This window comes from Osmerus eperlanus, chromosome 3 (assembly GCF_963692335.1).
Source record: "Osmerus eperlanus chromosome 3, fOsmEpe2.1, whole genome shotgun sequence".
NCBI classification, from domain to species: Eukaryota; Metazoa; Chordata; class Actinopteri; order Osmeriformes; family Osmeridae; genus Osmerus; species Osmerus eperlanus.
In genome coordinates, this window is record NC_085020.1 from 20,260,293 (window position 1) to 20,287,064 (window position 26,772).

At 52.5% G+C, this 26,772-nt stretch overlaps 2 protein-coding genes across 3 annotated transcripts in view; both read left to right on the plus strand.

Annotated features, from left to right (window-relative positions):
* LOC134017767 (FERM, ARHGEF and pleckstrin domain-containing protein 1) overlaps window positions 1-9,406 on the plus strand; it is a 52,345-nt gene extending 42,939 nt beyond the window's left edge. Inside the window, exons 16-27 of one of the 2 annotated variants that reach the window (XM_062457761.1) lie at window positions 1,029-1,162; window positions 2,361-2,442; window positions 2,720-2,957; window positions 3,223-3,353; window positions 3,499-3,567; window positions 4,178-4,267; window positions 4,774-4,856; window positions 5,482-5,594; window positions 6,402-6,565; window positions 7,946-8,053; window positions 8,692-8,843; window positions 9,038-9,406. In XM_062457761.1, coding sequence (XP_062313745.1) covers window positions 1,029-1,162; window positions 2,361-2,442; window positions 2,720-2,957; window positions 3,223-3,353; window positions 3,499-3,567; window positions 4,178-4,267; window positions 4,774-4,856; window positions 5,482-5,594; window positions 6,402-6,565; window positions 7,946-8,053; window positions 8,692-8,843; window positions 9,038-9,119 — 1,446 coding nt within the window. In that variant the 3' untranslated portion in view covers window positions 9,120-9,406. The remainder of the gene's footprint in view (window positions 1-1,028; window positions 1,163-2,360; window positions 2,443-2,719; window positions 2,958-3,222; window positions 3,354-3,498; window positions 3,568-4,177; window positions 4,268-4,773; window positions 4,857-5,481; window positions 5,595-6,401; window positions 6,566-7,945; window positions 8,054-8,691; window positions 8,844-9,037) is intronic. The other variant, XM_062457760.1, reaches the window with a different exon arrangement.
* A 2,566-nt stretch (window positions 9,407-11,972) lies between these two features.
* The window catches only part of zmp:0000001200 (dedicator of cytokinesis protein 9), a 92,861-nt gene continuing 78,061 nt past the window's right edge, over window positions 11,973-26,772 (plus strand). The window contains exon 1 of the mRNA XM_062457763.1: window positions 11,973-12,413. Coding sequence (XP_062313747.1) covers window positions 12,297-12,413 — 117 coding nt within the window. The 5' untranslated portion in view covers window positions 11,973-12,296. The remainder of the gene's footprint in view (window positions 12,414-26,772) is intronic.

A 26,772-nucleotide genomic window follows, 5' to 3' on the forward strand; every position in this document is an offset into this window, starting at 1 on the left:
GGTACTGTAGGTACCGTACTCCCTCAAGCTGGCTTCCTGTTTTAGTCCTAACAAACATACAGACACCATGGTACAGTGCTCTCACCGGAGCCGCCAAGAAAACCGGAGATTAAAGGTTGTTACAAGGGGAGACAGTTTCCCAGTGATTGCTGTGAGTGTGGAGTTGCATGGTTCCAGAGCTCACACACACACACACACACACACACACACACACACGACAGACTACACCACCACATCAGCACAGCTGTGGAGCGCCCACTGCTCCTCTCAAACTCTCTGATGTTCAAACAAGACTTTTATGCATCCCATAAATATTTGGGTTGGCCTTCATCCCCATGTTTTGAGTGAGTGTGTGTGTGTGTGTTGCAAAACCTCCTCTATCCTCTCTTCCCTAGTTGGCTGGTGCCTCAGAGGGTGAACAGCTGTGGCCCCCTGCCTTCTTCCCTAACCCCTCCAGCCCCCTGCGGTTTCCTCCAAACTGAGCCAAACACCCCCCCCCCCCTCCCCGCTCAGCCCCCCCCCTCCCCGCTCAGCCCCCCCCCTCCCCGCTCAGCCCCCCCCCTCCCCGCTCAGCCCCCCCCCTCCCCGCTCAGCCCCCCCTCCCCGCTCCCCCTCCCCTCCCCGCTCAGCCCCCCCCCCTCCCCTGCCTCGCCAACACGCACAGCCCACATTTCCGCCTCTAAACTGAAGAGCTTGTCCATGATGAGGTGTTCCCCCCCCCCAGGATCATGTGGGGAACGTGGGGCCTATTGACCCCCCTCATCAAGCGCTCCTCCTCTGGGGTAGCTCAGGATGTGGAGTCAGGAGACCCACATGTGACTGTTAGACAACCGGATCAGCGGAGTTCCTCTGGCAGCGTGTCAGCTTTAATGCGGGGGTGGAGAGGGTTCTTAATCCAGCAGAGAGATTCTCTTCATTAGATGAGAGCTTCGCTCCTCGGGCGACTGCAGTGGAGAAAGGGCACACTTTGCACAATGGAGGGCCCTTGTTCAAGTGTGTGTGTGTGCGCGCGTGTGTGTGTGTGTCAGTCTTTTCAGAACTCTGTGGGGAACGACGAGGCCACCCCCGACTCTCTGAAGGCCAGCGTCTTCTCCAACCTGGACCCTCTCTACCAGTTCCACTCCCACTTCCTGAGGGAGGTGGAGCAGAGGCTGGCTCTGTGGTGAGCTCGGCGTCCACGCACACACTCCCCGTCCATGAGTCATGCTGATAGGTCACGGTCAAGCTACCATCCACTACCGGCGAAGCTAATTGGTAGTTAGGGCAATTAGGCTGAAAATGTCAACTTGTTTGCTGCCAAACCCACGGGGGATGAAAACAGAGCTGGTGGCACTGGGTTCCAGTGTCATTGATCTGGAGTGATCATTAGTGACGTTAGTGACGTTAGTGAGCTGTATTGACGTCCTGTCTGAGAACCTCCCAGACACGCCCCCCCACGGTGACGAGAGGTGCTGCTGGGGTTTCTATGGCAACAGTAGCCAGGGAGCATGGAGGCCAGGTTTCCTTGCCTGTGGGTCTCTACAGGGCTGTGTTATACTCTTAATGAGGCAGTCTGGTGCCACACACACACTCTCTGATACGCACTCTTTCTCTCACGCACAGACATAAACGCACTCACTGTAATACACACACACAACAAGACATGCACACACACTATGACACCAAGACACACCTACACAAATGCACACACACACAGATACGAACTCGGTCACCAGAGACACCAGACACATACTGGCAAGGGAGACACACACATGGTGGCGTATAAAGATGACATGGTGCATGCAAAGTGACATGGTGACTCATACAGGTTCTGGCACTAGAACTGACACCTTCAGAGAGCTGGTCTGTCTGTGTATCTGAGACTGTCCCCTCACTGGAAACACAGCCCAGCTGCTTGTCACAACCTCACCAACCGCCATAATATTTGTGTACACAAATCTTAGACAACGCACCGATACTCCCGATACTCCCTTCCTGGTTTGAATATTCAAATAGTGTTGCTAGCTATGATTGATTTGAGCGCTACTCTGTTGTTCTGGGGGGTGAGCAGGTTGCGTGAGAACCCTAACCAGGGCCACATATCAGAGAGGAGACATTGAGAGGGTCTAGTCCTGTGTCGTGGTTCACATAGTAAACGGAAGGCCTCTCAGTGTGTGTGTGCATAGCGGAGAAGCAAACCACCTTCGACAAGTCACACTCAAGAGAGCCACCTGGTGGTCACCTGTTGCATTGCCGCTCCCTTCAACCTCCTCGGAAGGTCCAGGCATTAATACGGGAGCATCTGTGAATAAGGGTCCCAGCTACCTGTGTTTATTATTCCACTGTGACACACAGAATAACTCACCTTGCTGATGTTGTAGGGAGGGCCGCTCCAACGCCCACATCAAGGGAGACTACCAGCGCATCGGGGACGTGATGCTCAAGAACCTGCAGGGGCTGAAGGTAAGACCTGCCTGAAGAAACTAAGTGCATTCAAATAAATAAATAAAAATGAGCGTAAATAATGAACAAATGCATATATTACAACACATTTGCATGGATCATATTCTACAAAAATTGAATTATTCATATATTTATTTAAAAAAAACTTCATTTAAATACTAAGCCGTTCCATTAACCCTAACCCTCCATTTAACGTACTTGCGTGAAGTGAACAAAGCGGTTTAATAAAGCAGCCATGTGTCCCTCACCCGGCCCCGCGCTGACTGTGTCCCTGCAGCCGCTCACAGCCCACCTGCAGAGGCAGGCGGAGGTGCTGCTGGAGCTGGAGGAGGCGTGCCGGGCCTCGCGCCGGCTGGAGGCCCTCTGCCGGGACTTTGAGCTGCAGAAGGTGTGCTACGTGCCCCTCAACGTGTTCATCCTGCGCCCGCTGCACCGCCTCGCCCACTACAAGCAGATCCTGGAGCGCCTGTGCAAACACTACCCGCCCACGCACGGGGACTTCAGGGACTGCAGAGGTACGCAGGGGGGGTCACTGAGGGAGCAGACGTGGGCCCCCTGGTGCAGCCGAGGGTCCCCTGATGCAGCCGAGGGTCCCCTGATGCAGCTTAGGGTCCCGTGATGCAGCTGAGGGTCCCCTGATGCAGCTTAGGCCCCCCTGGTGCAGCTTAGGCCCCCCTGGTGCAGCTTAGTGCCCCCAGGTGCAGCTTAGTGCCCCCTGGTGCACCATGAACGGTGCTGGGCTATGCTGTGTTTCTCACGGAGCGTTTCTGCTGTTTTCAGCTGCTCTGGCCAACGTGTCTGAGGTGGTGGACCAGCTCCAGGGCAGTGTGATCAAGATGGAGAACTTCCAGAAGCTTCTGGAGCTCAGGAAGGATCTGATTGGTGCTGACAATCTAGTGGCTCCAGGAAGGGTGAGTTGAGGCAGGAAAGGGAAGGGGGGGTCACGGGTGCTGCTGGGCCCAAAGTTCTCTCATTCACCCTGAAGCTGATGTTATATCGTTCATTCACCTTGTATCTGATGTTAAACAGCCCTCCCATTCATCCAATCTGTTTCAGGAGTTCATCAGGTTAGGATGCCTCAACAAGCTGTCTGGAAAAGGCCTCCAGCAAAGAATGTTTTTCCTGGTAATATATCAATCCATCCTTGACTACGTAGAATGTGATCGATGCAATCATTCTGTGAGGGCAAAATACTGAAGAATATCTATCGATATCCTATGCAGCAGCTCCCTATCTGACTGGGTGTTCAATCACCCAGGGGCTGTGGTCACCTTATCTCCTCTCCCCTGCTCCCCCCTCCTCTCCCCTACTCTCTCCTCCCCCCCTCCTCTCCTCTTCTCCCTCCTCCTCCTCTCCCCTACTCTCTCCTCCCCCCCTCCTCTCCCCTCCCCCCTCCTCTCCCCTACTCTCTCCTCCCCCCCTCCTCTCCCCTCCCCCCTCCTCTCCCCTACTCTCTCCTCCCCCTCTCCTCTTCTCCCTCCTCTCCCTCCCTCACTCTCTCCTCCCCGCCTCCTCTTCTCCCTCCTCCCCCTCTGGGTTCTGCGGCGTGTGTGATGAGCAGGATGAACCAGAGCGACAGGGTTGTTATCTAGATGTGTTAGCCTGATCCCAGACACCGACAGAGGGGCCTGGTGTACTGGGCAGCCCTCCTCCAGCCTCCACTGGTCTGTGTGTGATAACCAAGCTCCCGATATAGACGCTCCCTCACTCTGTCCCCGGTCCCTCTGTTTGGCAGTTCAATGACGTCATGCTGTACACAAGCCGGGGGATGACGGCCACCAATCAGTTCAAAGTGCACGGGCAACTGCAGCTCCGTGGCATGACAGTAAGTCCCTCGACCTCCCCCCCCCTCCCTTTCAAGTTCTGGCAGGACACAGTGGAACTACTGTCACAAGCTACTCATTACCTCCTGTGAATGAACTGCTGCACCACTGTATGTCCCTCGCCATCTGTTCCTCTCTCTCTCTCCCTTCTCTTTGTCACTATCCGTCTTTCTCTCTTTATCTTTCTCGCTTGCTCTCTCTGTCTCTTTCTCTCACAGTCTTTCTCTCTGTCTCCCTCTCTTCTTTTTTTCCCCCTCATCATTTCCTGCAACTCTACATTTACATTTAGTCATTTAGCAGACGCTCTTATCCAGAGCGACTTACAGTAAGTACAGGGACATTCCCCCGAGGCAAGTAGGGTGAAGTGCCTTGCCCAAGGACACACGTCATTTGGCACAGCCGGGAATCGAACTGGCAACCTTCGATTCCCGGCTGTGCCAAATGACGTGTGTCATTTGGCACCAGAAGAACTCTAACTGTCTTCTTCTGGTGCGTGTGTGTGTTCCAGATCAGGGAGAGTGAGGATGAATGGGGTGTTCCCCATGCCTTCACCCTGAATGGACAGCGCCAGTCAGTGGTCGTGGCAGCCAGGTAAGACTGCAACCAATCAGAGCCGACCAGGGCTACATGGAAGCCAGCCAAGCCATGCCTGGAAGCAGTGTGCTACCTGCAGGGCTATTTGCAGGGCCAACACAGGATGTCTATAGTCCAGCAGTCTCCTCAATACAGGCCACAGTGAAGACTTGGTGTGATCACAAAGGCACATACATTATGGACACTTTGGAACACAACTCATAAAAATAACAATGTGAACTATTTATTGGGTCATGCTCAGAGCCTAATTAGAGCATTTTGCTCAATTTTGCTTTTGGTGTAGCTTTAGATGTTGTGTAGCTTACTGTCTGGTGTGTACTGTGCTGTAGTTTGCTGTCTAGTGAGTATAGTATAGTGTACTATACTGTACTTAACTGTGTAGTGTACTATACTGTAGTTAACTGTGTAGTGTAGTATAGTGTAGTGTACTTTACTGTAGTTAACTGTGTAGTGTACTATACTGTAGTTAACTGTGTAGTGTGCTATACTGTAGTTAACTGTGTAGTGTAGTATAGTGTAGTGTGCTATACTGTAGTTAACTGTGTAGTGTGCTATACTGTCTGGCGTAGTGCTGTTGCGTAGCGTACTGTACAGTGTGAGCAGCTGTGCCCTGCTCCTGCAGCTCTGTGACAGAGATGGAGAAGTGGATGGAGGACATCAAGATGGCCATCGACCTGGCGGAGGCCTCCAACGGCCTCTCCTGTGACCAGCCAGCCCGCTGCCTGACCGACGGCAGTAAGTACCCCACACTCTGGGGGTGGGGCCTTGGGGTGGGGCCTTGGGGGAGGGGCCCTGGGCGTGGGGCCCTGGGGGAGGGGCCCTGGGGGAGGGGCCCTGGGGGTGGGGCCTGGGGGAGGGGCCCTGGGGGAGGGGCCCTGGGGGAGGGGCCCTGGGGGTGGGGCCTGGGGGAGGGGCCTGGGGCGTGGGGCCCTGGGGTGGGGCCCTGGGGGAGGGGCCTGGGGCGTGGGGCCCTGGGGGTGGGGCCCTGGGGGAGGGGCCTGGGGCGTGGGGCCCTGGGGGTGGGGCCCTGGGGGAGGGGCCTGGGGCGTGGGGCCCTGGGGGAGGGGCCCTGGGGGTGGGGCCCTGGGGGAGGGGCCCTGGGGGAGGGGCCCTGGGGGAGGGGCCTGGGGCGTGGGGCCCTGGGGGTGGGGCCCTGGGGGAGGGGCCCTGGGGGTGGGGCCCCTCTGAGACCAACGATTAGTCACGCCGGGCTAAAATAGTCTTGGGCATCCTTATTTGGCCCTGAGTGAACTAGAAGTAATCTAGATCAGTGGTCTTCAACTCTGGTCCTCAGGGCCCACTGTCATGTATGTTCTAGATGTTTTCCTGCTCTGACACACCTGATTCAAATGACTGGTCGTTATCAGGCATCTGCTGAGCATTCAAGCGTTTAAATGATTGTTTCATTTGGCCTGTATACTAAATACTTGTGTTTACTATAGAGACAGACCCGTGTTGCCGTACTGGGTGCGTGATATGACATTGGACTCCCCAGCTCCTCACAGTTTGTGTCTAAAAATAACGGCTCGGTGAATTTCCCAGAATCCCCCGAGGACTCCTCGGCGGAGGCGGAGTCAGAAGACGACCTGTCGGCGTCGCGTTCGTCCCTGGAGCGGCCGGCCCCTCACCGTGGTAACACCACAGTGCACGTGTGCTGGCACAGGAACACCAGCGTGTCCATGGTGGACTTTAGCATAGCTGTGGAGGTACCTGCCCCAGCTGGCTAACTCTGCTAGCTAGCTTCAGCCCTGCCCTCCTCCCACCATCTCTCTCTCTCCCTCTCTCTCTGTTTGTGTAGCTGTGTGCTGTATCCAGTCCTTTTAATGTGGTTTTCTTTCCATGAGAGCAGAGTCCTGCCTTGTCGACATCCCTCCCAGTCCATGCTGAGCTAATAAGCCGCTGTCGTTTTTGACGTCGTTCATGAACGTCATGTCCCCTCAAACAACTGTCACTCGGCTAATCTGAATGCACCTCAGTTTCACACGTAGGTTTCTAGCCTCATAAAAAGGTTTATCTCTGTCATATTTGACAGTGCGTGGCGTGTTCTGTGACCCGCCTGTAATTTGTAGTACTGCTGGTAACTGCTCAGACCAGGCGTCGGGTTTGAAGGCTCTGGAAGGACTCTGTTCTCGTCTTATCTAACCTCTAAACCGTGGCTTCCCTTTGTGCTTCTTTTCTCCACTGGGGGTTTCCCAACTTCCTGCTTTCTTTCTGTGTGAAGAGAATCCCAGTGTTCCTGTGAAGTCATGCTGTCATGCTAACTCTCTGGGGCGTCCTCTTCACAGCCTGGCCCGGACTCACCGTCGACCCCTTGTGTTTAGACCTGGCACTGCATGCATGTGTGACTCCTACTCAGTCTCTGTCCTTTCCTCCCTCCCTCCCTTTCTCCCCCCCTCCCTCCTCCCTCTCTCTCTCTGTCCTCCCTCCTTTTCTCTCCCTCCCTCTTGCCACCCATCTCTCCCCCCCTTCTCCGTGTGTGTCTTTTCCCCGTCCGTGCACGCGTCCTGCGTGGTAGAGGAGCCTAGTCCAGTCAGTGACAGGGCGGCCCCCCTGACGGCCCCCCTGACGGCCCCCTCCAATGGCCAGCAGGGACCGGTGCCGGTCTCTCTGATCTGCTGGTACAGAGCGCAGAGCTCCTCCTTTAGTGATTCCTGCAGGAGTCTGGAGGTAAAGGAGCAGGGGAGACAGGAGAGGACTGTCCATTCACACCACTGCTTGCAGAACTCAGGATAGTTACACTCATACCCCGCTACTTAAAGGCGAGAGGTGTAAAGTCGACCCCCGAAACCTCTGAGAAGAATGTGCGGTCGCAGTATAGAGCCAGAGACGAGACTCAGGACTATTTACGACCGCTAGATGTTTTGAACGTGGCTATTTAGGTTTGCGGTCAGTTCAGATTTGGTGGATTGAGGTTATCTGTTTATAGTGGCCTTCACCTCAGATTAAGCTCTGTTTGAAAGTCCATGGTCTCAGTCACATTAAACTGATCTAGACAGTGAGGCAGAACACCACAGGACAGAAGGCTGATTTCATCCAAGGTGGAATTCAATTGTGGTCTTTTACAACGTTTGGTGTTATCGCTGCAGAACCAGCTCTCTGGGAACCTGCTGAGGAAGTTCAAGAACAGCAACGGCTGGCAGAAGCTCTGGGTGGTCTTCACCAACTTCAGTCTGTTCTTCTACAAGACCCACCAGGTGAGGAGACCCTCCACCACAGTGGAGCACTTTCCTGCTAAACTAAAGGGGTCACAGGTTCAAATCCCTCCACCTGTTCTGTAGGGTGTGTGTGTGTGTGTGTGGGTGGGAGGGGCAGAGGTATAGAACATGCTAGAAACCCCCTCCTCTTTGGGTATATCTGGAGAAGAAGACTGAGTTGGAGAAATTGATTCATCAAAAAAAAGAACAGATTTACTAATGAAGTAATAGCAACATATGTTTACAATGATTTCAATATTGCACACACACCTCCTCTGTTTTGGTGTTTTGTAACATGTCAGTGTTTACCAAGTTCACTTCAGAATATCACATCTCCTGGGGGAATGTGCAGCCTGTGTGTCATGGCTAGTGTCTATCCTCATCCCATGAGTCATACTAGCTCACTGGTAGAGCATCTGAGTATCAGGTTCAAATTCCCCCCCTCACTGTGGATAAAGGCATCTATCAAATACACACATTATTATCATTACCAAAGTGAACATCTCTAATAGACATTCCTCTGTTAACAAAGGGACATATTTATTGAAGTGTGGTTCAGGGGCTGCCCATGATTTCCTCGGTGCGACTGGAAGTGTAACTGTAGGAGGTCTGAGAGTTTGTGTTGGCCTTGTTCCCAGGATGACTACCCCCTGGCCAGCCTCCCTCTGCTGGGCTACTCCGTCACCATCCCCTCGGAGGTGGAGAACATCCACAAGGACTACGTCTTTAAGCTGCACTTCAAGTCCCACGTGTACTACTTCAGATCTGAGAGCGAGTACACCTTCGAGAGGTACGCAACCTCGGGGAGCCTGCCCTGAGGGAGGACTGCATGATGGATGACTAGTGTGTGCTGCAGTGTGTATATTACACTGTGTGATAGTGTGTATGGTACGGTGTGTGTGTGTGTGTGTGTGTGATTGTGACGTCCTGTGACCCCCCCCCTCTCTCTCTCTCTCTCTCTCTCGTGTGTGTGTGTGTGGCCAGGTGGATGGAGGTGATCCGCAGCGCCACGGTGCCCTCCAGTCGCACGCGCGTCCTCAGCAGGAAGGAGTCCCACCAGTACTGATGCTCAGGCGGCTGTCCCTCACCCTCTACTGTCACCCCCATCTCTCTCCCTCCAGCCCACTGTCCCGCACCCCTCTCACCCCCGGCACTCATCCTTAACCCTTCCTTTCCCCCTGGGCCCTGTCCACTCTCCTTCACTCCCAGCCCCCCCTCTCCCCCCTGCCCTCTCTCTCTCCTTCCCCCCTGCCCTCTCTCTAACCCCCTGCCCTCTCTCTAACCCCCTGCCCTCTCTCTCTCCCCCCTGCCCTCTCTCTCTCCTTCCCCCCTGCCCTCTCTCTAACCCCCTGCCCTCTCTCTAACCCCCTGCCCTCTCTCTCTCCATCCTGCCCTCTCTCTCTCTCCCTCCTGCCCTCTCTCTTCTCTCCTGCCCTCTCTCTTCTCTCCTGCCCTCTCTCTTCTCTCCTGCCCTCTCTCCCTCCTGCCCTCTCCCTCCTGCCCTCTCCCTCCTGCCCTCTCCCTCCTGCCCTCTCCCTCCTGCCCTCTCTCTCCATCCTGCCCTCTCTCTCCCTCCTGCCCTCTCTCTCCTTCCTGCCCCCTCTCCCCCGTGCCCTCTCTCCCCCGTGCCCTCTCTCCCCCGTGCCCTCTCTCCCCCGTGCCCTCTCTCCCTCGTGCCCTCTCTCCCCCGTGCCCTCTCTCCCTCGTGCCCGCTCTCCCTCCTGCCCTCTCTCTTCTCTCCTGCCCTCTCTCTTCTCTCCTGCCCTCTCTCTTCTCTCCTGCCCTCTCTCTTCTCTCCTGCCCTCTCTCTCTCCCCCCTGCCCTCTCTCCCCCCCTGCCCTCTCCTTCCTGCCCTCTCTCTCTCCCTCCTGCCCTCTCTCTCTCCCTCCGGCCCTCTCTCTCTCCCCTCTGCCCTCTTGCCCTCCTGCCCTCTCGCCCTCCTGCCCTCTCTCCCTCCTGCCCTCTCTCCCTCCTGCCCTCTCTCCCTCCTGCCCTCTCTCTTCTCTCCTGCCCTCGCTCCCTCCTGCCCTCTCTCCTTCCTGCCCTCTCTCCTTCCTGCCCTCTCTCCCCCCTGCCCTCTCTCCCCCCTGCCCTCTCTCCCCCCTGCCCTCTCTCCCCCCTGCCCTCTCCCCCTGCCCTCTCCCCATGCCCTCTCCCCATGCCCTCTCCCCCTGCCCTCTCCCCCTGCCCTCTCCCCCTGCCCTCTCCCCCTGCCCTCTCCCCCTGCCCTCTCCCCCTGCCCTCTCCCCCTGCCCTCTCCCCATGCCCTCTCCCCATGCCCTCTATCACCCCTGCCCTCTCTCCCTCTCTCTCCCCCTGCCCTCCCTCCCTCTGGGCTCCAGCCTCCAGACCACGCCTCCCTCAGGCAGCAAGCCACGGAGCCCCTCCCACTTCTGTTCTCTGGACTCTTTTCCTTTCTCAACATATCTGGGACATTCGTACATCGACCAGTGTCCACGCACAGTCTTGGTGCTTTTAATGCTTTAATGGTGACATGTCCGCTGGTTTAGACTGCATCAGAGACTGCATTTTTCTGCATTTTTACTCGACTCTGAAACCTCTTTTTTGGGACGTCATTTGATACTGTTTTCTAATGTTCTGAACCACTTACTATCTCTGGTTTGATATCGTTTTGAGTCATGGGTTGTTTTTACGGCTGAAATATCTTGGTAGACATTCAGCATTTTTTCATAGGTAGAAAATATCACTGCATTGTCACAAGGTTTTTTGTCTCCTTGTTCATTTTGTGGAACAGGCTGCTTTTAAATCCAATGTCTTGAGTGCCAAACTGGTTTTTATCAATCACCTGGACTTTCTAATGCTATTTTATTACATTGGTGAATTACAAATTCCTTATTGTACAATTAGAAAAGGAAAATCATGTTAAAACAGGCCACCTTTGAGACATTATTTAGATTAAGATGTCTGTGGACAATGTGTGACACCTTGTAAAAAAAAAAAAAAAAAAAAAAAAAACATTGGTGTATAACAGATATCAGAATATTTTGTTGTATTACTGACATAGCTGTAGTGTCACACACCTGTCAGGTAGCAATCATCACCACTAATGCCATTTGAAGTCAAGTGAATATTCCTGTTATGCTGATCATTGTTGTATGGAAAATGTCGAGGGGGGGCTTCTGAAGTATACTGAATGCCACCCCTCATGTGGGAGAAAATGTGAGACAAGTTCATAATCTGTGCATTATGAAGGAAACTGTAATGGAAAAGCTTTAAAGATTATGTGTGAAACAAAAGATAAACTTTCAGTTCCAACTAGCCGTCGATGGACTAGACTGCCTACCTGATGTAAAGGAGAGTCTAGGTGAAATGGATATGCATATGACAGGGGTTTTGCAGTGTAGCATTCGAGAAGGAAACTTGGTTTGCTTTTGAGGGAACGCTTGTTTTCCCAGACAACAGAGAGCTCTTTGGAAATGAAAGCAATAAAACCCTCATTTGAACATAATATTTCGTGTTTGTTTTGTCCACGGATGCTTTTTTATCAACATCTTACCATGCAAGACCAACAGATGGCGTCATTTGGCAAGCACACAGGGTTGTGACACTACGTAAGCCTCTACCTGAAATGATCAAAAGTTCAAATCCACGCTCAAAACTGACATGGTATAATTATGTGATACGTCTTGGCTAATTCGGTATGCTTTTATTTTGGTCGTATATATTTTTGAGTTAAGTAACTGCTATCCATTGTAGAGTTGCTTATGCTCACCGTAAAGCTTCTTCGTTTAAATGTTCATTTCACAATTCAGAAAGGCGAATAGGTTAAGTCAAGTGATTCGTGTTTAACGCTACTATAAGGGCAGTGAAATGACTGAAGTGGGCAGGCCATCAAACGGAGAGGGAGGAGTGCTTAGGGCAGGCTGGCAGATTACGACTTCTGCCTGTACCGTTCGCAACCTACTGCACTGACGAGGGACAAACGATAATGAGCCGGTGACAGCACTTAAGGATGGTTTATAATTACAACAATAACACCATTGGAGGAGTAACAGTTGGGGTATAACGCGAGACAACTTTCCCCTTTAATGGTGCGAACTATGAGATTTGAAAAGCATTGCGAATCGGCGATACGACAACATGATCTAGTTTCAAACGCATGGTGCGTACTAGCAGGGATCCGTGGGGACTGGGAAACAACCAGCCGGCTGATGTACTTTTCGTTCTCTGGGGCAGTTTATCAAGTTCTTGAGCAATTGATGAGAGTCGTCCGTGCTCGACAATGTCTCTTCCAGTGCATCCGGAGACCAGGAAATTTACACGGGGTCTAAGTAAACCTGGCACCGCGGCTGAATTGAGGCAAAGTGTCTCCGAGGTGGTGAGGACGTCCGTACTTTTCGTAAGTGAATTATTTCTGTAATCTAAATAACCACATTGTACACTTCACCCTCGCTTTATAGTAGGCTATCACTGTACAGGTATTATATAGGTACCCACCTCTTTACTTTATGAAGAGGTGGGTACCTCTTTTCACCCTTCATGTGCCTCCATGTGTTGCGGATTTAAACAAACCGCAAGGTTGGGTCGTGGAGGTCAGCCAAGAGCAGCTGTATAGTCATAGTGACCACAAAGGGGACATCAATTACAGATCCTGTTTATAAAGTAAACTTCAGATTGTGTAATTCCGCAGTGTTGCAAACGCACCACGTCATTGGTTAACGCTGGGGTCATGTTTACACCTACACACCTGACGCTTCAGACCATCATTTGGTAATGATGCATATCATCCCATAACTTAACAATAAAGGAATGACAGAATGTGCCAGGAATGCTGAAAGTCATGTCTAAGGAAACAGGCGATAAGTGATGTGCTTCATTAAGTTTTCGCAGAGATCTGTTTTCACGTAGATGCTTCGAGAGAGGCACCTCTTTACAAGGGGAAGTATTTGGCTTCAATTTCATGGTTGGTATCCCAGTCTGTATCAAGTTGCAGTCGCGTATTGATTAACTGCTCCACCAGAGAGTAACATTTGGGCAATGGAGGCCTAAGATGACATGATATAAATGTTGCAAACCCTCAAGAGAGAAATGGGTTGACTCTTTTGTGTTTCGGTGTGTATGTTTGGTGTGGTGTTCAGCCAGCGATTGTTCGAACTTTCCTGAAGAAGTTGCTAGGTAACGGAAACCGACACCGTCAAGGTTCTCTGTGAGGGAAATGAAATCCTGACTCAGGATTCCAGACGCAACCACACCTTCATATGATGTATTCATCTTCTCTGTGGAGGCCAGCCAGAGCTGCTTGGAGGAGAGGAGGAGGAGGAATGTGTGTGTGAGTAAATCAACATGAGTGGGACTAAATCTGAAAGGAAGTTCATAACCGAGCTACATGATGCTACCTAGCATGTGGTCCTGGACTTGCCCCAGCCCAGTCACTGGAGGGGGGACATACGGCCAGGGGTCTGGAGTGGGGACATACGGCCAGGGGTCTGGAGTGGGGACATACGGCCAGGGGTCTGGAGTGGGGACATACGGCCAGGGGTCTGGAGTGGGGACATACGGCCAGGGGTCTGGAGTGGGGACATACGGCCAGGGGTCTGGAGTGGGGACATACGGCCAGAGGACTGATATGTGGAAGTACGGATCCCTGGCTGTGTGGGACAGGAATGTGGTCATACACGAGACCACCGTCCACACACTGCGTGATTAAGTCCTCCATGCAACATGTAAATACCCCCGGAGGAAGAGAAGGATCTCATTCAGGAACATAAAGGGGAGATTGTGGCATACCCCCCCCCCCCCCTCCCCATTGTGGACCATTATTTCAATTTGCGTTGAAACGCAAATGTGTTGTGGGTCACTGTATTCTCTCTGTCTTTGTTGCGCTCTAAATATCTGTATAACCCCAGTTCCAGTGGAGTGGAGATGGTGTGTTTGGGGGGCAGATAGCCGGTAGTAACATGGCTGTGTGATGTGTGCGCGAGGCCATACTGACCAGAGAGCCCTTTGTTTATTGTTAGGTTGGAGAGCAGAGAGATCTGTTAGTGGACCAGGCCCAGAGCTGAGATGTCCCTCTGTTTCTCCACACTCAAAGCCAACACACTTTCTCTTTCTCTCTCTGTCTCTTTCATCCTTTCTCTCTAACTCTCTCTCTCTCTCTCTAACTCTCTCTCTCTCTCTGTCTCTCTCTCTCTCTCTCTCTCTCTCTCTCTCTCTCTCTCTCTCTCTCTCTCTCTCTCTCTCTCTCTCTCTCTCTCTCTCTCTCTCTCTCTCTCTCTCTCTCTCTCTCTCTCTCTCTCTCTCTCAATATCTATCTCTCTGTCCCTCTCTCCTACCTCATCTCTCCCTCTCTCTCTCCTTTTCTCTCTCTCTGTCTCTCTCTCTCTCTGTCTCCATTTCTCTGTATCTCTGTCTCTCTCTCTCCCCTTTTCGCTCTCCCAGTGAATCCCATGTGCTCCATAATGGTTGTCATCAGTGTCAAATTTGTGGTTCTGGGAGGTAGTAACATGAAGCAATCCAGGAATCAGCAGTCTCGCACAACAGACTATTGGATTAGAATGAAAATGTCCTGTTATTGTCAAATTGCCTTGTCAGAGAGACTGTCTTCTTTCTAGAAGGCGTACCTATGAATTTGAACGAGACTCCGTGCCACAAGTCTGAGGATTCCTAACCCATTTTAGTCAGATATGAATACCCTGGTCTTCAAAGGACGCTGACGTAATGATAGGTATAACATGTCAACCATCGTCTCATGTGTATGTGCTAAAAAGCGGCTGGCCACAGTTGTGTAATTACAATCAATAGTCCACCCTGTATTTCCACCAATGGTGATATACTTAGAACTTCCCTCTGTTTGTGTGACCCAGGGGACCTGCTGCCTAGGAGGGATGACACACACACACACAGAGCCCCTGGCCCCTGGGGCAGCTGGGACCAGAGACCACAGTAACTCCCGTCCTCTCTGTAGGACTATCATACTAGTATTGACAACGTTATTGAGCGTTTTCTAAACAGCGCAACTGCTGCTTTAATAGGATTCAGTGCTGGCAGTTTGCTGCCCTGTATATCATAGGGTCTTCATGTGGGATATTCACACCCATCTGACCTGGACAAGTCTTCGGATAGGATAATAGAGACATCATATGCTCTTAAGTAGTTGGGTATTCGGAGCAACAACGAATTTCCTGTTGTCAGATTCAATCCAATCTAACTGACCCAGTGACTTTAACACATGGGGTCATTCTGTGATCGTCTGTTTCCCTCCTCTGCCGCGCTCTTGGTCATCATGTCCATCTCGTTTCTAGAACCTATTCTCCGTTTCTAGAAGATGGGTCAGATGGCTGAGCGGTTAGGGAGTCGGACTATTAATCAGAAGGTTGTTGGTTCGATTCCCGGCCGTGCCGAATGACGTTGTGTCCTTGGGCAAGGCACTTCACCCTACTTGCCTCGGGAGAATGTCCCTGTACTTACTGTAAGTCGCTCTGGATAAGAGCATCTGCTAAATGACTAAATGTAAATGTAGAACCATCGGTCCACAAACACAGTCCTGTGTGTCTCCGTTCTCCAGCCCCTCTGTCGCGGCCCGCGATGTGTACCCAGTGTGTGATACAGCCTCATGACGGGCCCCTGTGTGCCAGAGATGGACCTGTCCTGAGACTCCCCCTCTAATTAGGTTTGCTGCATGCAGCTGTCCTCTTCAGGGATGAGTGGGATTCATCAAGACCAGTCCCACAGGCAGGTCAGCAGCACAGACCCCGAGCTGTTCTGCTGCGCTGGTTGTCGTCACCACACTGGTCCCTCCTCAAGGCTCTTTGTCCCCTGCACCTGCACACACTATTCCCCCTGGCTCTCTGTCTTCATTTGGAGTGTGTGTGTGTGTGTGAGGGGCGGTTAGGTGTGTGTGTGTGTCAGGGAGGCTTCAGGTGTTGTGACGAAGGCCGCAGCGCAGACAGAAGGAACTTTGTCTCCCAATGTACTGTCATTAAATATGGAACTCTTATGAATGTTCGCAGGCTTTTCATGTCTGATCTCGAGGCTGTGTGTGTGATGTTATTTTTACGATGCATGTCTCTCCTCAAAGTAGGATGGTCTCAATACCTTTTTTATTCTTTCTATTTACAGATTTTTAAAATCTTGATAAGACCTTCTCTGGACCTGCTAAGGTCATTATCCAACAGTACTCTTAATTTTTCAAATAACCAACCAAAGGGCACTTGATTTAACATAGTTGGTCCTAGAGAAACTAGGAAGAGGGCAACTCATCAAGCCCAGCTGGTCTCTGACAGACGAAATCAAGCGCTACCAAAGACTTAGATAAAGATCAACGCTGTTCCTCCTTAAAGGTGATGTGTCTAGTGAAGGGAGAAGGACTGGCAAGGGCGGCTCTCCTGCTGGGGGCCAGGCTAGCGCAGGTAGGAGATTAAGAGGGCTGTCACTCTAGACAGAGGGCCTAAGCTGCTTGGCCTCACAACACGTCTCTTACCGCGAAGGCCTCTCCCCAGGGGGGCTGGGACGAATAGAACACTCGCTTGAACTGGACTCTCTCCGCTAAACCCCCAGGGCTCACGTTACCAAGCTTGCTATATATATATATATATATATATATATATATATATATATATATATATATATATAAAAAAAAACGAAATCACCTGAATGACTCTTCAGTTCTTGAGCTTTTAGTGAATTGGGAACCACAACCTAAAATACTTGGGGGTTTTGATGGTGTGTAGAGCTAATGGCCCCCTCCCAGCCCACACCCGGGGTGTAGAGATAACCGAACACCCGGGGGGGGGGGGTGGACACTGAGGAGCAGATGAGCCCTCTGGCTGGGTCAATAATGCATTAGGTCTATGTACAGGTCTGTGTTAAGAGGCCTACTTTCTCCTATGCACTGCGGTTTGGCTGGGGGAAAAGCTTAGCCGCGACTAACAGACTGCTTGTGCAACGAGCAAGTCGGCATGTAGCCGCAGAGAGACGAAGGGGCAGATTTAGTCTCGATCAGAAGTGGTTCTGTCCGGTGCGCTCACCGTCTGCCATGACGGTGACCTCCTTGTGCTCCTCCCGGAAACGATTCCTCATTTGGGAAACAGGCTCGAGTTTCTTGGGTCTTCTAGGTTCAATACCAGGATCTGTTCCTTATGCCTCGATGGCCTTCACTCTGCGTCTGAACAGGAGGAGACGGGACTAGGAATAGGAGTTCAGACGAAATGTCTCCCATCTGCCACGGAGTCAGGTGGCTGAGCGGTTAGAGAATCGGGCTAGTAATCAGAAGGTCGCTGGTTTGATTCCCGGCCGTGTCAAATGACGTTGTGTCCTTGGGCAAGGCACTTCACCCTACTTGCCTCGGGGGAATGTCCCTGTACCTACTGTAACTCGCTCTGGATAAGAGCGTCTGCTAAATGACTAAATGTAAATGTAATGTAAATGTCTCCACCGAAAAAAACCCTGAAGAAAAGGGAATTTCTCGAAAAGCTCGGAAGCATCTTAACTAGACTGGAAAGCATTGAGCGCCACGTGAGACGGACGTGAGCGATGAGGCATGCTTTGCGGAGGGGAAACCCTGTGGCAGGGTGCGAAGTGAAACACGCCCTCATAGCTGTCTATAGAGCATGTCTGGCTTGACGTAGGGCTGAGGCCTCGCTGGTTGAGGTTCTAATCCCTTCCAGATTGGACGCTCAGGAACTTCCTGGTTGGATGGAGATGTTGTGGAGGTCAGGATATTCTAGACCGGCATCTAGAATACTTGGTGTGAGAAGTTTTTATTCTGGCCATGACAGGCCTTCTGTTTTCCAACTCTTTAAATACAGCTATGGTATATGGCCAATTAAAATGATCTCATGGCCAAACAGACAGATTTCCCCCCCCTCAGACAAAATCGATTCAGCCGGAGTGATTAACCACCATGGTCTCTTGCAGAGACGCGACACCATAAATCTCTTTTATGACACGTATCCAACTACAGCAGCTGAGATTCTCGTGGTTTGCAGCTAATTCTCCAGCTAGCGCAGTCGTCACAACACAACCATAAATCTAAAATGGACAGAAAACATAGAAGTCATTCTGAGGTGCTGTTTGCGGTCATCTCAACCTTGTGGCTGATAAAAACCCTTCCTGCTGAAAAAAAAGGTTTATTGTGTGAAAGTTGTAAACTGTGTTTCCTACCTCCACAAGCCACTTTAATCCCCAATGTGCAATAATGTTGGCCCTCGGGGACAATAGACCATTGATTTCTTAGTGGCTAAGCCCAGGATCCCCATTTTAGTGAACTGATTTAATGGTTGTTATGTAATTGTGTGCTTGGTTGGACAGGAATAACCTCCAGGAGAATGGATAAGCTCTGTGTGTGAAAGCAGAGGAAACTGAGCGGAGAGGAATCCTTGGCCGGTTAGCCTCCAGAGAGGATCGTGTGAGAAGGGTTGGCTTTGGCCATGTGGTCAGTCTCAGCCTTCAAAACCGGTGTGAAAACCTCCAAATCCGCCTTCGACAGGAAGTGCCCATGACACGCTGTGGGAGTGTCGGTCCGTGATAGAGCTGGTTTCCTGTGTCTGGGCTGGGTCAGGCAGGCAGGGCGGGCGGTGGCCCCTGTCTGTGGCTGTGGGTCCAGAAAGCGAACCCACTGTGACTGGTCCACATAGAGCAGCACAGCGATGGAACACAGGGGAGGTAACCATAACAGAGAGCCCAAGCTCTAAAGAGCCTGGGTGGAGGATGTCTTCCTGTTGGCACAGGAAGCACACACACACAAACACACACACACACACACAGAGACACACACAGTGACACAAACATTAGTTGTGTGTGTCCACAGCTCTATCCTGAGATCTGGTTCATGCTGCAGCACAGAGCGACTGCCGAAACCTGTCTCACTCCGCGGAATTCTTGGCACACGTCTTTTTCCAGTCCCATCCAGATCTTGGATGTTTTGGTCCCGCCGCCAAAACACTGACACCCTGCTCGAGGAGCAATGAGGCAAGCGAGGCTCTAGTTGGGGCTTGTTGCTGGAGAGAACTTTGTTTTGATGGAGGGTGAAATGCTCCTCGTAGCTGTCCTGGCGGTTTGTTTGGCTGTGGCGCCCTCTCATCCGTCCGGGTGGAGAATGATCTGGAAGGTCTGGGGGGGCTGGGTGGTCGAGGTGGGGGAAGGAGAGAGAGACCTCCTGTGTGACTAAGGTTAGCTACTCGCTCGCTGTCTGGATCCAACACCGATCTCTCTCCACTGACCTCATGTTGAACGAGGTCCGGCTGCACTGCTCTTTGCCAGCTAATAAAATCCCCCAAAAGTCTCTCCATTGAGCAGACACCTTTCTCCAAAGCGATGTACACAGGGTGGATGTGATTCCCCTCTTGACCTGCAGTCATACGCGCTAACCACTGAGCTGCAACTGTTATATTTCTGCTCTCATGCGAAGCGGCTGGTGGAACGGGTGCTATCAGTACTCTCCAGGTTTAGAGAGGCTGTGGAGGCCTCATGGAGGCCTCATGGAGGCCCACACACAGGTGTGGCTTCAGGGCTCACTGACTCATATCCTGTGGGGCTTTTTTCTCTCTCTGTTCTGATGGTGGTAAATCCAGTTTGCATTTCCCTGTAAACCGATAAGGCCTTTGTCACCGTCATCCGGGATCTAATTGTGTTTGTGGTGAGTGAAAAAATGGAATGCTGACAGAGATGTTGTGATTGGCCACAGTGCACAGTAAGAGGTGATTTGGAGGGTGTACAGTGAGCATGAGGTGAGTGATCTGTGCTGTCCTGAAGGGGCCTGTCCCCTGATCCGGGTGCCCAGCAGAGCGCAGGGAACCTGGCCCTTGGCTCTGGGAGAGAAGCCAGTCAGTCACACATCCATGCCCTTTGGTCGTGACCTTCTTATGTTGAGAAAGCTTCTTTTCATTCCTGACACTGCTGCTTATTGAGATGGACATACAGGATGCTGGGCTCTCTCTCTATCTCTCACTCACTCACTCACTCACTCTCTTACTTCTTATTCTCTTATCTCACCCCTCCCTTCCTCCTCTCTCCTCCATCATCTCTCACTCTCTCTCTCCCTCCCTCCCCCCAGTAGAAGCCTGTAGACCAGTGAGTGTCCATCATCTTTAAGCCATATTAATGGGTCCATTAGAGCCCAGCTCCCACACGGCCTAGCCTCTGAACAGGAAGTGAACGAGAGGCCCACCGGGCCACCTGGTGGTGGCTCTGCCTGCCTGGGAGCCTGTGTCCTGGGCACACCAGCCCATCCTCTGGCCTGTGGACAGCGTCCTGGCATCGCTCGCACATTAGCGAGGAGGTGAAATTGGCGAAGCCTGAAAGCTTCACCATTACCCAGCACACGTGCCCGCGGTCCGCAGATTAAGATCATGGGATTATATCCTCAAAAGCACTACAGGATGGACTACAGACAGGTCCCAGAGCGCTGAGGGGGGAAATGTAGGACGGATGCGATCTAGTGAGGGCAGGATAATGACAAGCACATTTCTTTTAAAGGGGCTGTTTGTTGTTTTTTGCGAGGTGTTTTTATTCTTTCAGGCCCCGTGATTTCTCCATAAACGCGAAGCTCCCCTCCCCACTCTGCCGACTGCATTTACAGGAGGGCGTAATTGTGGGAACAGACCAGTAGCTCAGTCAGATGAAATTGGAGGCCAAATTAAGACAAGCGTTTTTCAGCGTTGTCATCGGTTTTTTCCCCTTTGGATGGCATTTTTCTGTTTTTGAACCACTGCCAAATTTTCACCCGTTTTTTTTTTGTTTCTCTTTCTCTCTCCCTCTCTCTGACTTTTCTCTCCCTGCTTTTTCCTGTCAAAGAGGGAATTTGCCACTTCTTCCACTGAGGCTAAAATCAAGAATTGATCTCTTGACAGAATATAGTATTTGCTCAATAGTATTGGACTGTAACCCGTGTTTAATGTGCGGTAGTGGCTGTACAGTCAGAAAGGTTACTGGACAGTAGGTCAACCTACTTTGAAGCATGTCTCTCCACTCGACACACAAACACACACACACACACACAGGCCCCTTTACTCTCTGGGCAATGGCTTACCCCGGTCAATGACCTTTCATTCAAACCCACACCAGATGTCAATGGGATCAGTTGTGGATGGCATTGTTGAGAGCAGATTACAGGATGCTTTGAGCTCATCCAGAAATCCCAGAATACAGCTGAATGTACAGGAAACGCTCCACAGGTCGACCGCAGCACACACCCACGTGTTGCAGTTGTAGTGTTCAGGGAAAATGAGTGCTGAATGTTAGATTGTGTTAGTAGGGATAGATTGTGGAAGGATGTTAACTTCTTTGTTGCCGGATGAATACTCAGTGGGATGTGCTCAATATTCTTGGTTGGCGCTGTCGCCCGACTGCTCATCTCGTCCGAGATTAACGTTGAAATGTACCTATTGTTGATCTGGGATTTTCCCTGAGTAGACACTGCAAAACAGTACCTCACACGCAACCTGCACACCCAGCCATGGTGGTTTATCCTGGGTGTGTGTGGAGAGAGCTGGCGGTGGTTCCCGTCGGTCACAGGAAGTTGTGTGTTTCGGTTCCATCGTGTCCAAACATGCTGACAGCTCAGTTTGCAGCGTGGCGTGTCTGGGATCTCAACCTCCCCCAAATGGTACCTGCTGCTTGGGTGATTACATGGGCTTTGAAAGCGGCGTGCATCACACTCTGCACGTATGTGTATGCAGTGCACTTGCTGTGTGTGTGTGTGTGTGTGTGTGCGGGGGGTGACCTGCCTTGGCTAGAGGCGATCAACTCTAATGACTTTTCACCAGGCTGGCTGCATATTTAGCATTCCTCAGTCTGAAAGTATTTGCCTGGGGAGAGAGAGAGGAGGAGAGTAGGAGGAGGAGGAGGAGGAGTGGATGGGTTTGAGCCAGCCCTCTGGGGGAGGGGATAGAGGGGTGGGGGTTGGGGTGGTCTGGTGGGGGTGATGGTGGTGGTGGGTTTCAGTTTGGGCCTGGGGAGGAGGGTGGGGTTCAGAGTGGTGAAGGTATCGTTGTCCAGTAATATGAATCTGTAGAAGGAGCCGGAAACACCAATTCATGGGTGTGTGGTCGTCACCGCGTCCATGGGTACACGTTCGCTCCCGTTGTTCGAGGAGCTAGGAGAAGAAGGGGCCCTCGTTCGGGACTGACGCACGTGAGAGGCTGAGCTGTAAAAAAATGGACACAAGGCTCCTACACACACACACACACACACACACGTTACACACTAGCTAGTCGCCTACGAGTCCATGAGTCGTGTCGGCTGTGTGTTCCTTCATGATCATTCTCGTGGTCACGCTTGTTTGTTTTGGTTTACATTTGCTGATGCCGACTAAATGGAAGCTTGAGGGGGGAAGCACTACAGCGTCTTCGAGATGTTAACACACGTCTTACTCGGCAGGAACTGATACCACTTGTGTCAATATTTGGTGTCTCTGTCCGCCCTGCGGGCCGTGTTATTGTTTGCTTCAGGTTTATTTAACAGGGGCTTCCCGTACGGGAGCAGGGCTTCAGTGTCGCTGCTGCAGTGGTGGTGACCAGGCTGGGTAAATAAAGCTTTGGTGTTGTTGAGGACTAGCGGGCTGCATGTCTACTCCACCAGACACCCTTCTGTTTACATCTGAGCCACGCGCTGTGTGTGTGTGTGTGTGTGTGTGTAAGTATGTGCGTGTGTGTGTTGGTGTGTGCCTTGAGGAGGGCAGCACCATCTCACCGTCGTTCCTCCAGAGATAAGGAGCTCAGTGCATCTGACCTCTCTCTCTCTTAATCTCTTATTAGAGTGTTTACCCAGCGCTGCAGGGATGGAGCTGTGCCCCTCCCTCCCCCACACCATCCCCCTCCCCCACACCCTCCCTCCCCCACACCCCACACCCTTCCCCTCCCTCCCCCACACCCTCCCTCCCCCACACCCCACACCCTTCCCCTCCCTCCCCCACACCATCCCCCTCCCCCACACCCTCCCTCCCCCACACCCTCCCTCCCCCACACCCCACACCCTTCCCCTCCCTCCCCCACACCCTCCCTCCCCCACACCCTCCCTCCCCCACACCCCACACCCTTCCCCTCCCTCCCCCACACCCTCCCTCCCCCACACCCTCCCTCCCCCACACCCTCCCTCCCCCACACCATCCCCCTCCCCCACACCCTCCCTCCCCCACACCCTCCCTCCCCCACACCCCACACCCTTCCCCTCCCTCCCCCACACCCTCCCTCCCCCACACCCTCCCTCCCCCACACCATCCCCCTCCCCCACACCCTCCCTCCCCCACACCCTCCCTCCCCCACACCCCACACCCTTCCCCTCCCTCCCCCACACCATCCCCCTCCCCCACACCATCCCCCTCCCCCACACCCTCCCTCCCCCACACCCCACACCCTTCCCCTCCCTCCCCCACACCATCCCCCTCCCCCACACCCTCCCTCCCCCACACCCCACACCCTTCCCCTCCCTCCCCCACACCATCCCCCTCCCCCACACCATCCCCCTCCCCCACACCATCCCCCTCCCCCACACCCTCCCTCCCCCACACCCCACACCCTTCCCCTCCCTCCCCCACACCATCCCCCTCCCCCACACCCTCCCTCCCCCACACCCCACACCCTTCCCCTCCCTCCCCCACACCATCCCCCTCCCCCACACCATCCCCCACACCCTTCCCCTCCCTCCCCCACACCATCCCCCTCCCCCACACCATCCCCCTCCCCCACACCACACACCCTTCCCCTCCCTGCCCCACACCCTCCCCCACTGGGATTGACTTTCCCATGACGGATACCTCACCTCCCTATCTCCCCCCCCCCCCACTCCCTCGTCTCTCGGCCCTCTTACAATCCACCTCGGTTACCGTAGCGACCTCGCACAGCTCATTTCTTGTTCCTGATCCGGGAAGTCAGCCTGTAAATGTGGAGCCTGGTGAGGGGGTGGAGAGATAAAGGGGACAAACTTGATGTTCGAGAGCGTTGGGGTGTGTGTGCGCGCGCGTGCGTGTGTGTAACTGTGTAACCGCCCAGACGGATCCTGGTCCGAACCCGCCACATCAGACGTGCAGCGAGGCGAAGCTATGTGCTTCAATATTGACCGTCCCAGCCAGTCGTGTTGAACAGGGACGTGTCACACAACACGTGCTTCCTCTGTCAGGATGGGTGTGGCTCCGGGGGGTGTTCCTCCCCCCCCCCCCCCCTCTGCTGGTACCAGCAGCACCATCATGGAAGGCAGAGGGCCAGTAGAAACCACACTAAAAGTGTCTGTGGTCCTGCAGCAATAAAAAAAAAAAGTAAACAGCTTATCCCTGCAGACGCAATACCCATTACTTGACAGATAAATTCTGCCTCTAAATGTTTTTTTTTATTTGTCTGGAAGTAGCTGGAAGTTCTTGCTTACAGTGCATCTCCGCTGTGCTGGAAGCGTGAATGCAGGAACCTCGGAGTCCAGTCCTCTCAGCTTCACGTTAACGCTTCACAGGGCCACCCTCCTTTCACCTCCCCTGTGGAACATAGAACAGGCTTAGAGCCCCTCGGGGAGAGCTGTGTCCGTTTGGCTTCCCAGACCACCGTTACCTCAGTACCTCTGTGTGCCCCCAAGTCCCCCTACCTTCCAGCCCCCAGTCCTCCAACCCTGCGGCCCCCCAACCCATCAGTTACACGGTCGAGCCCAGGTGGTCGGATGCCTTCATCTCCTCCTCCATTTCCCCCGATTGTGGCCTGAGTGAACCAGGCTCAAGAGGATTTCCACTGATTACACGGAAAAGTCAGGCAAGATTAGCTGATCCTGGAGGACCCCCCCCACACACACACACACACACACACAGACCTACCTTATATCTGTTGGAGGCTGTTATCTCTGCACTAACTCAGTCATCACACAATGATTTAGTGAGGAGCCGTCCCACCTTGAAGGGTATTTCATCGGGTATTTTCCTTTGGTCGAGTTGTTCTGGTGTGGAGAAGACTGCATCATGTGAAGGTGACTGAGTCCCCCCCCCCAGCCTGTAGATCCCCGTCCCATGCTGCCAGCTGGGGGGGTGTAGGTAGCCATGGCGATTATCCTGCCCCTCCCCCCCCCCCCCCCCCCCGCTGCGTCCCAGACACTCTCTACTCCTCCTTCCCAGCATGCCCCAGCAGGGGCGTGATAGCTTCCTGCCATTCTTCCCTGCTTCCTCAACCACCACCTCCATCATGGTACACACACACACACACACACACACACTGTTGAACATACCATAGGCTTGGTGTGTGGGTGTGTGTAGTGAGATTTACAGAAGTATTTTAATTACATGTGCCAATGCAAGGAAAATAAGTGCTTCTGAATGTGGGCACACATCTGCCTCTCATGGGATTTTTTAAGATATTTAAAAACATGCCATCTGTTGGACAACATATAGTCACTAATCCTTTAATGACCAACTTAAATGGGGGGTTTCCTGGCTATTCTTAGACTTGCTGACCAGTACTGCATGTCCTATACTGTGTACCACATACACACACACTGAAGAAAGACACTTCCACCACATGTTTATGGCTGGTTACCATTCACAGGTGCACAAGTCACAAATGACCCATTTAGTAAGGATACACAATTGGATAACCATACTGATTGAGTTAGCTATTTCATCTTATTGTGTCTCTGTGTAGCTGGAATGTCAACTACATGCAGAAAGCTTCCCCACACAACTTTTCAGCAGGCCCAGTTAGCAGGGAGCTGTTGCGTAACTTGATAAGAGTGTTTGATGCGGCTAAACACACTGCCTCATTCACAGTAAGTCAATACTGAGTGGACTGCACTGGATGGTAGTAGTCAGTGAAAAGTGTTTATTACATAACAACTGTCATACACCAGCTGAAGGGGCATGGTGACTGTGTGTTGTGGCTGCGCCCTCAGAGGGGCCCCAGCCCCCCCCGGACCCCAGCCCCCCCCAGCCCCCCCCGGACCCCAGCACTCGTACCCCTGTCCTGGATGTCAACAAGGAACTGTACTGCAGTACTGTACTGTATTCTGCTCTGCTGTGCTGGACTCTACTGTGCTGTATTATACTCTACTCTGCTGTGCTGTGCTGGACTCTACTGTGCTCTATTATACTCTACTCTGCTGTGCTGTGCTGGACTCTACTGTGCTGTATTATACTCTACTCTGCTGTGCTGTGCTGGACTCTACTGTGCTCTATTATACTCTACTCTACTGTGCTGTGCTGGACTCTACTGTGCTCTATTATACTCTACTCTGCTGTGCTGTGCTGGACTCTACTGTGCTCTATTATACTCTACTCTGCTGTGCTGTGCTGGACTCACTGCCCCTCGTTGGTCCAGCACCACCCAGCCTGGTGTTTCTTCCTGGTTATTCATTGATCGTGGATGTTGATTCCCCTCCTCACAGCAGGTTTCAACTCAAAGCCAGCCTTGTGTAAACACGCTGGCTGGGAACATTTGTGTCTCTGAATATCCTCTATGTTTAGCCAGTCTTAGAATGTATGGGAATCACAATGTTATCAATAGGTGCCTGGTTCTCTGGGGGGCTCTCCCTGGGCTGAGTGTGTTTGTATGGACTTCACTGTGGTTCTGGCCTGAGAAAATACTGTTAGCAGGAGTCCAGTCTGTCTGTGGGTCTGTGCTGTGCGCTACAGCATCACCAGCTCTATGGGACAGAGAGCTGGGGTGGTTTCCCCCCGGTTCACAGTAGTAATCTAAAATAATCTGTCTATAGTCGGGGCTTTTACCTTCTAGTTCATGGCTAATCTAGTGAGGGATCCAGTGTTTGTTATGGTGGAACCAGCTGAGCATTCTGTTACT